General features: G+C 41.2%; 1 protein-coding gene across 3 annotated transcripts in view; it reads left to right on the forward strand.

The window, feature by feature from the left end:
* The window catches only part of CHRNA4 (cholinergic receptor nicotinic alpha 4 subunit), a 53,217-nt gene extending 45,581 nt beyond the window's left edge, over positions 1-7,636 (forward strand). For all 3 annotated transcript variants that reach the window (XM_072414404.1, XM_072414402.1, XM_072414403.1), the window contains 2 exons: positions 3,631-5,008; positions 7,090-7,636. In XM_072414404.1, coding sequence (XP_072270505.1) covers positions 3,631-5,008; positions 7,090-7,215 — 1,504 coding nt within the window. In that variant the 3' untranslated portion in view covers positions 7,216-7,636. The remainder of the gene's footprint in view (positions 1-3,630; positions 5,009-7,089) is intronic.
* The last annotated feature ends 1,937 nt before the right edge of the window (positions 7,637-9,573 follow it).

Raw genomic sequence — 9,573 nt, forward strand, 5'->3', positions numbered from 1 at the left:
CTAGCCTAACGTTAGTGGAATGTTGTGTGGTGTTTTCTGTCCTACCATGGTATTGATAATTAAGTGGTCTTTTCTACCCTGCCATTGGTGGATTGTTATTGGTACATATGTCTTCTTTGGTGAGATTGTATTGGTGGTAATGTGGTTTCTTGTCCTATCGGTGTTGCGATTGTTATTGGAGGATATTTGGTATTTCTTGTTCTACTAGTGGTGGGATTGTTATTGGTGATTATGTAGGATTGGAAAATATATGATCTTTCCTATCCTACTATTGGTGGATTGTATTGGTAGATATGTGATTTTTCCTTTCCTACCGTCGATGGGATTCTTATTGATAGTTTATCAAAATTTTGAGAGCACCTCTCACATGTAAATGGGAATATTGGATTGGATGTTTGACTTGTTTTGGAGAAAGAATTGAGAAATCTGAAATAATTTCAGTGTTGGCTGTTTTGTGAACAAGCACAGAACATGAAGAATTGCTCCTATTCTTTCATTAGCAGTATGGTGTTTACTGCTAGAAGAGCGGGCAACCCTTCTTCTCCAATTAAAACATTTCTTGTCTTTACAGGGATTACAAGGATTTATCATCGTGTGATCTCTGATCTCATCCGAGAATTCAGGATCAATACAGATCCTTTTATTTCTGTAAATTGAACAGATGACAATCAATTTAGCTGTAATCCTCTTGGGAATGCGGAGGACACCATATGTGCTTTACCTTTATTCAAAGACGTTCCATGTGAAGCGCGATATTGGTATGAAACAATATAGAATTTTTTTGTAATGCCAGGGTAGCTGAGCAACTGGCAGTGAAAAGATGACGCGTTATTAGAATCAAAGCTCTTAAGGAACAGCAGATCATCCAAATAGTTCTAACCATGGCAAGTCTCTTTTTTTGATGAAGTGTATTTTGATGGTAAAAAGACTCCATGGCATTGCTGTGAGTTGTATTGCTTTTTTAGAGATTTTAAAGAAAATGTTAACCAATTGAAGGTTGCTAAAGCATTGTGTTTAATAAAAAAAAAACAGAATTTAAAACATTGAAAAACTCGTTTTCACCATTTTTTGTTACACTTCTGTCCTGGAGTGTTTAGTAAACTATGTTCACATTGGCCATAAGGTTTTGCTTTGTTTACCGCTTCCTCACTCCAGGGAACTGTAGATTCTGGGGGGACATTGCATGTAGCTTCTCCCAGAAGAAGCCACATTGGGAATGAATGGGGGCGGCAGTGAGCGGTACTAGTAGCCAGCTGTGAAATGTGCGGATTTTGGTTCTTTAGGAATGTGAATGACCGAGCGTCTGGCAAACTGCCAGTCCCAGGAAACCATGCGGGATCACTTGATCCAGAAGCAGATCTAAAACTGCCCCAATGATTGCATGCCATTGCAAGTTTCTCAATAATGAGTGGTTCATGCCAGTCTAATGTGTGTTAGAATAGGCATGGGTAGTCAGCATCAGAGGTCCATGTGATCAGGAAGTGAATAAAGAAAAAGCAATATTGCTGGATGAGGAGAGGATATTACCGTTTTGTGAGGATATCAACATATTCAAGAGTAAAAATTTTTTTATAAATTGGGTTTATATCTAATGCAATGATTTCGGTAGAATGGTAAATGTTCTATAATGGTCATACAGTCATTTGTAGTCTATCTATTCTGGTTCATTGTTCATTAATGCATATATGTATGGCAAGGGTAGGGACAGCCTATGGTGACATACATATTGAATCATTCAGAGCCTGCACCAAATGCTTCTCAAATGTATAGCCCATGAAAAGAGCAGAACCATGGGTTGGACCTAGCAGACACCAAAACAGGCTGATTGCTGGAAGGCGGATACATGACCAGTCATCCTGCACAATGATAGACTGGCCTGTACTACAGGAAGTTCCTGCACAAAGCCAAAAGTTTGACACTAGAATACTGGAAGAAAAACTCATAGCACACCAGGATTCAAGTAAGAATACACCTACCTCTTGTAGTACGCTTTAGGTGGTAGTAATGAGCTCCTCCAATGTTGAAAATACCAATCACTTACAGAGGTAGGCAAGCTTTCAGCATGCTCTCTACTCACTGGCCAAGATGATACGTAGTTCGTCAATGATTTTCATGTAAATATTTAAGATGTTACCCCAGATAAATTGTTTTATTTTAGGTGTAATATGGTAGTGAAGGATCTCCTGCCATAATGTCCCCAGAATTAGAGGCAATGAGGAAGGCTTCCAATGGGGACACCTGTTATGATAACATCTGTCTTGAAGGAGCCTTTCTTTCACCTAGATGTAATTTCCACTTATTTCCTGTTTTAATCTCCCCTTCTTCCCAGCAAAGCAATCCTGACAGAGGATCTAACCATTCTCCAGTCTGCATACAGCATAAATGTAAAAAACAAACACAGGCTCAGTGCCAATCCACCAATTCCAACGTTGTATGGCGGCTTCTGCAGAGCTCCCTGTGTTTGAATGGGAGACGGTTGTAAGCATCTTAGCGAGCCTTTTAAATCTTCCAGACAGAAACGGATTTAATAAGTCAACACTGGAGGATTTGCAAGGCTTAAGGACTAAGTGTTGAAATTCTCCAGCACGCCTCGGAATAAGGGCCGGGAAATTACAAGCTCACGTCTAGAAGCAGGTATAATAGGGTTTTTCATGCGTCTTTCCCATGATGCATCTTCTGTCTGGGCTTTTCTGACCACTGATTTCACCCCACACGTGCTGAGTCGTGATTTTCTTTTTTATTTTACTTTGAGGAATAAAAAAAAAAAAAAACACTTTTGCTTATTGTTGTATGTCAGCTGCATGGACCATTTTGCAATTTAATGGTGATAAAACCCAAGGAAGCAGACTTTTGTTTGTAGCTGCAATTGTGCCGCATATGCATTCCTCTGTCACTATGGCTGACACAGTCATTCTCAGCACAGAGCTGGTGGTCAAAGTAAAGTAATAGTGTAGATTGGACGTGTTGGTAAATGATTGATGTACGCAAGTTATATTGTGTGTAAGGACAATCAACTATATCCAACTGGAATTTCAACTGTTTCTATCCAGATAAAAAATCAGAAGGGCAGAATTTGGTACAATGCAATATATTTTGTTTTCTGACTCCTTAATCTAGTGCAATACTGGCATTGGCTCTTCTAGAATCTGAAGGCCAGAGGTAATGTGCAAAGGGATGAAAGCTTTATGATAAAAGAGGCGTAACTTAATCAATTATTTTAATGAATAATTATTCATTATAAATCTAGAACTACATGAAATGTTTCCATTGTAGTATAATTTTGCTACAATATTGTCGGTACATTTTAAGACTAAAATTAATTATACCTTGAGTGACTTGGCAAAGCTTTTGTCCTCATTGTACAATTTGACATTTTCAGGGAAAAGCCAATGAAACATGAACAAAGAAAATAAATTGTTATTGAGCTGCAATCCAAAATGACTTAAAAAAATTAGTTTGAACGGAGTAACAGAATCCATTACCCAATGGCTTGAGCCAGTGCCCATTTCAGGTCATTCTACACAATGCATTTTGAGGGTTCTGATTTAGGATTTTGCATAGAGTAGCTGCAATGTTTAGTAAGACCCAGTCAAACACAAATCCTAATTTTTTTTTTAATTTCTTTTTAAGTGCTGATGGGGACTTTGCAGTGACCCACTTGACGAAAGCTCACCTCTTCTACGATGGACGAATAAAGTGGACTCCTCCAGCTATTTACAAGAGCTCTTGTAGCATTGATGTCACCTTTTTCCCTTTCGACCAACAAAACTGCACCATGAAGTTTGGCTCGTGGACTTATGATAGAGCCAAGATCGATCTGATCAGCATGCACAACCATGTCGATCAACTTGACTACTGGGAGAGTGGAGAATGGGTCATCGTCAATGCCGTCGGCAACTACAACATCAAAAAGTACGAGTGTTGTACGGAAATCTACTCTGACATCACATATTCCTTTATCATCCGTAGACTTCCTTTATTTTATACCATTAACCTTATCATTCCCTGTCTTCTCATTTCCTGCCTTACCGTGTTGGTCTTCTACCTGCCTTCGGAATGTGGAGAGAAGATCACGTTGTGTATATCTGTACTGCTTTCCCTAACTGTGTTTTTGCTCCTCATTACTGAGATTATTCCATCCACATCACTGGTCATCCCATTGATTGGGGAATACCTGCTCTTCACCATGATCTTTGTCACCCTCTCCATCATCATCACGGTCTTTGTGTTGAATGTTCATCACCGTTCCCCTCGTACGCACACCATGCCAGCTTGGGTGCGCAGAATATTTTTGGATGTGGTGCCCAGAGTTTTGTTTATGAAGAGGCCTGCAAAGGACAACTGCAAGAAACTGATAGAGTCTTTGCATGCCAGACAGCTCAGTCCACCACCAAGACTGTGGTCTGAGACAGAGATTGAGCCAGCCTTCCCGAGCTCATCTTCAGCCAGTCCTACCAGCCAAAGGGCATCACCGGCATCTTCCTGTTGCCATCAGCTAGAACAAACGGCCAACTCGCAAGTAGTGTGTAAGTCCCCCTCAGGGCAATATTCAATGCTTTGTGAGGAATCGACCCTGACCAGCTGCCCTTGTCCTCCTAAGCAAACTCATCTCCTGGGAGAACCCCAGACCAACCTGATGCCCAAGGTTCGCTCAGTAAGTGTGCAGCAAATGTACACACCCAAGGAAACTCCTGAAGCTACCATCCGTTGCCGTTCCAGGAGCATACAGTACTGCTACCTTCACGAGGATTCTTCCCAGACCAATGGTCAATCCAGTACCTCTCCACAGTCTCAGAGTTGCCATGTGAATGAAGCACAACAGACTCCAAATTCTCAGTGTAAATGCAAACCCAAAAATCAGGAGAAGCCAAGTGGCACCAGTCAAGTTACCAAAACAGTCAGTACCAAAGAGCAGCACGTGCTGCTGATGTCTCCATCCCTGAAGTTGGCCATTGAGGGGGTCCACTATATCGCAGACCACCTGAAAGCAGAAGATGCCGACTTCTCTGTAAGTACAAAACAGATGAGTTTATGAATGGGCTTTATAGACATCTAGTACCTAAGGTGGCTTCAAGTAAAATCTAAACCTTAAATATATGATATTTTGGTATATATGTCAGAGGGTCTAACACATTCCCATTCTATTTAATAGTGCATGGTTTTCAATGATTGCAGGTTTTCATTGATTTGATTTGGCAGAATGATAGATTGATTGATTTGGCAGATTGTAAGGAGCAGTAAGTCATGTCCAATGCCTGGGGCTGTAAAAGAGAAAATATACCATTTACAGCACTATGCAATAGATGAATGCTGTGTGCTTTGAGAACATGTGGCCACCTCCATGTACCTATATAACGAGAAGCTATGCACATAAACAATTATTTTTTTAATATTTACATCGATTGGAAAGGTTTTTACATCAAGCTGCTGTTTATGCACATTCTAGGTCCATAGGAACAAAAGATTTTCAAAGTCTTGCAATTTACTTTCAAAAGCCTGCCCCTTACCAGCATGCCGCAGAGAAAGACCCTTGCTCTTTGTATGTGGAAGCAGTGGCTCTCTATTGCAGTCTGACACGTCCTCTACTGACCAGACCTATAGCTCACCAATCAGCGTTTTTGATTGGAGCTCTCAAAAGGGGGAGTGTCAGACCTCTGAATAGAGAGACTTCTGCTTCCACATAATAGGCAAGGGGCAGCATGCTGGCAGAGTATTGGCTTTTTTTAGGATGTGGCTGCTTTGCAAAACTTTGCACGCCTTTCGTTTCAGAATGTAATTAGCTCTTTTAAACCTAAAATTTGGTCTAATTTGCCTTTGATTGACTTAACTATTTCCTAAAATGCTAATGCCATTGTATGACCTTCCTGTTCACTGGACCTTCCCCATATAGCCCCAGTGCTTGAAACCTGTTGATATGTTTTTATAATGTTGATAACAAAAAAAAAATCACAGCTGGGCAAAGATTGGATTTTAATATTTTTAGAATTTGCTCCGAACTTGTCAATGTGCAGTGCTTTCATGTACTTGATGTGGGAGGGGGTATACAGAACCTTGCCATTGTGTCTCCATGAAGCCAATGACCTTACCAGCGCTCGCTGGCTCCGATGATTCAGTTCTGGTCATTATGCGGCAGGTCCAAGCTGCGTTGTCTGATAACTTTAAACCGAGGTCTGTTGTCAGCGAATGGCTCTCAGCGTGATAAAGTGAGCGCCCAGCCTGCAATCATTTAGTCTATTTCCATCTCAAGTGGCTGTTATCTGCTTTCCTCTGTAGCTTCCAAAATACTTTGATTGTTCGCTGTTTTTTTCCCCTTGATTTCCCACTTGCCCCTCCGCATTGCAACTTTTGCTCATCTTCACCTTTTGCTGCTGTTTTCTAGCTACATGGGAATTGATATTCTGCATCTGCTCCATAAATAGCAGCTTTAAAGAGAACCTGACCTACAGATTGGGCCCACTTAACTTATTACCATTCATCTGCTGGGAGGTGGTTGAGTTAATGACTCCCTCCGTTGTTTTTTTTTGAAGCCCTATGGCCTGGTGACTAGCCACCGATATGTGAGCACTGCATCCTGGGAGGAGGTCCTATTATCTACCATATTATTATAATTATTTTTATTATTAAACAGGATTTATATAGCGCCAACATATTAGGCAGCGCTGTGCATTAAATAGGGGTTGCAAATGACGAATACAGACAGTGACATAGGAGGATAGGACCCTGCCCTGAGGAGCTTACAATCTAGGAGACTGAAAACATTTTTGAAAAGCTCCAACAAAGCAATAGAACAATGGAGGCGTATAAATGGGTAGACATGGGTTGATGATGACCTTTTAGGATATTCTGTAGCGTTGCATTTTTTACAGGTCTTGTCCCTCTCTCAGACTGTGCAGTCACAGAAGAAGCAGCACAATAAAAGTCTCATCTCTCAATCACCCCGTTCTCTCCACTTTTTTGCATGTTCTTTATTATTGCAAAGTTACTATCTGAGTTCATTTTAAAATTGCTTTTTAGCATAGATAGATTTACATTGCTCCGTTTATTTCATGAGATGTTCTTTATGTCTCTCTTTTTTTTTTTTATCAACAGGTCAAACAAGACTGGAAGTATGTGGCTATGGTAATCGATCGGATCTTCCTTTGGATGTTCATAATAGTCTGCCTTTTGGGAACTGTTGGACTCTTCCTCCCACCTTGGTTGGCTGGAATGATCTAAACCACTAGGACCTCTGAAGCGGGCGAGCCCCACCACTCCAGGAGGATAAAGAGTGTGGGGAACAGCCGAGCAGAGCGGAAAGATGAGCGCATGAATGCATGGAGAATGCAGACAGAACTTAAAAATAAAACACCAGAAGAACAGGTTTACAAATCCCACAGAAGGGAAAAATGGTGAAGCTGGAGAAAACAGGCGCCGAAAGCGTGCGTCTACAGTGTATAAATATTTAAGCTGGCATCAGAAACGCATGAATGAGCCCAGCGGGCTCCAGGGGATGGCCCCGGGGTAAAGAGGCCTTTTAAGAGACAGCTCTGGCCTTCTGGCCAGGAATCCTCTATAAAATATTTCTCATGTACAAGGACCGTTCATACTGATGTTTGGGGGCTCCTAACGGATCTGTGAATAAATCTGAAGCCCTAAAGACTGTTGTTGCTTTGTTTTTTCTCCAATTGTCATTATGGAAGAGGTAAGCAATGTGTGGCATGATGGAAATTTGGGTGAGATCACCACCAACTGTTTTTTTAAAGAAGCAGCAAAGGCTTGGCGGCCTGCAATCAGATTTAAGGATGGAAGATGACACTTCCATAATATGATTTCTTTTTAGTTTTAGATAAAAAGGCGAGGAATTAGATCTTCTATGTTTATTGCTGTGTGTGTCCCCATAGGAGAGATGTGTGGTCTCTATTTGTCCTGGTGAACTGTCATTTGGACACATTAATAATAGAAAAAATTGTATGGCTAGCCTCCAAAAGGATTCCATTTACTATGAAATGATATCCTCCTAATTTTACCGGACAGGAGGTGGAGGCCATGCTCCCCATATGACACAGACAGCAATAAAGGAAGTACTATTTCACACCTTATGCAAAATGTACACAACATTTGTAAAGAATCTGTCAAAACTTTGTTCTGAGTGGTAACTTTTGTGAGGGCTTGCTTAGACATGGCTGTGTGTAGTACAATATCATAACCATTTAAAGTGACCCTGTCATCACAGCTTCATTTGTATACATACCTGTAAAGGAAAAGTAAATATATTCTGGCAAGCAATGTCTTGCTTCCAGATGTGTAAGATACATGCTCCCCCACCACGCACTATCGTTCCTTCCACCGGCAGTCACAGGACTACAGAACATATGGGAAGAACAATAAGGTTTGGCTGGAAGAGCAGGTGAGCAGCACCTGGATGTTTAACACATGGGCAGACAAAAAAGGTAAATGATTTACTTTTCTTTTACAATGAGGTGATTTTATATAAATGAACTTGTGGTGAGATCCCTTCAAAGGAAACTTGTCCCAAAAAACGAAGGTTATCCTTGCCAACCACCTTTTATTAGAATGATAGCTGCTGGGTTGTCATGAGCTTATGGCATTTAAAGTGATCTTATTTCTATCCTCAGAGCTTTTTTGTTAAATACAAATGAGTGCTTAGGAAAATCTTGGTTTTGCTTTAGGTCACACTGTTATTCTGACATTTATGGGTGAGTCAGAGAGCATTGGGCCCGGTTCATTGGGGGTTCCCTCTAGTGGTAGAGCTGAATAGCAACAAGATAGGAACAAGGCCAAATAGCACCTGAAAAGGCTAACTTTGCCCACCTCAACCCCCATGATCTGGGGTTGCAGATTGAGAACAAGTATGTCATTCAGGAGCTCTGCCTTCCCCACATTTATAGTCAGAAGCCAGCAATGGCTACCTTCTTATTTATTCCACCAGCGAGTGATAAGTACAAACCATTGTCTGTGATCGTTTCAGTAAACTGTGTCATCTCCAATAGTCATGCAGATCTAACAGAAGGTGTCAGAACGTCTCACTGAAGGACAGGTTCAAAGCCGGGACTAAATCCTGCCGCAATTCCCAGACCATGTCTGTGCGACGCAACCAGCAGGTCCAAACCCCAAGGGAAAGGAGTGCAAAGAGGGAGGACAAGAAGAGAATTGCGGAACAGGGCTGTTTAATGTGTGAAGGGCAGAGTAAGGGTGGCGTGTATAATTTCTGTTATCTCGCTTACTGCCGCCCTCTGCATATTAAGTAATACAGAGGAGCTCCTTGTTATAGAATATTCTCACAGCTAGACAACATGTGGCCTAGCAACATTCTGAAGTGTGAACAATGCCTATGGCCGGGGTAATAATGATTTTCTTTCAAAAAAGTGTGATTGACAACATGTTTGTCGGGGGATCTTCTCCTTTCATTCATGAATTTCAACATTTCATGGTTGCCACCAAAACAGAGGACAACTGTCTGACAACTGTAGACAACTCCAGGAAAAGCAAATCTCCCATATTGACAAATGAACATCAACAGAGGGGTATAAACCACTAGGAAGAGGCAACGTTGAGACTTCTGTGTGCAAATCT

Source organism: Pyxicephalus adspersus, chromosome 6, assembly GCF_032062135.1.
Source record: "Pyxicephalus adspersus chromosome 6, UCB_Pads_2.0, whole genome shotgun sequence".
NCBI classification, from domain to species: domain Eukaryota; kingdom Metazoa; phylum Chordata; class Amphibia; order Anura; family Pyxicephalidae; genus Pyxicephalus; species Pyxicephalus adspersus.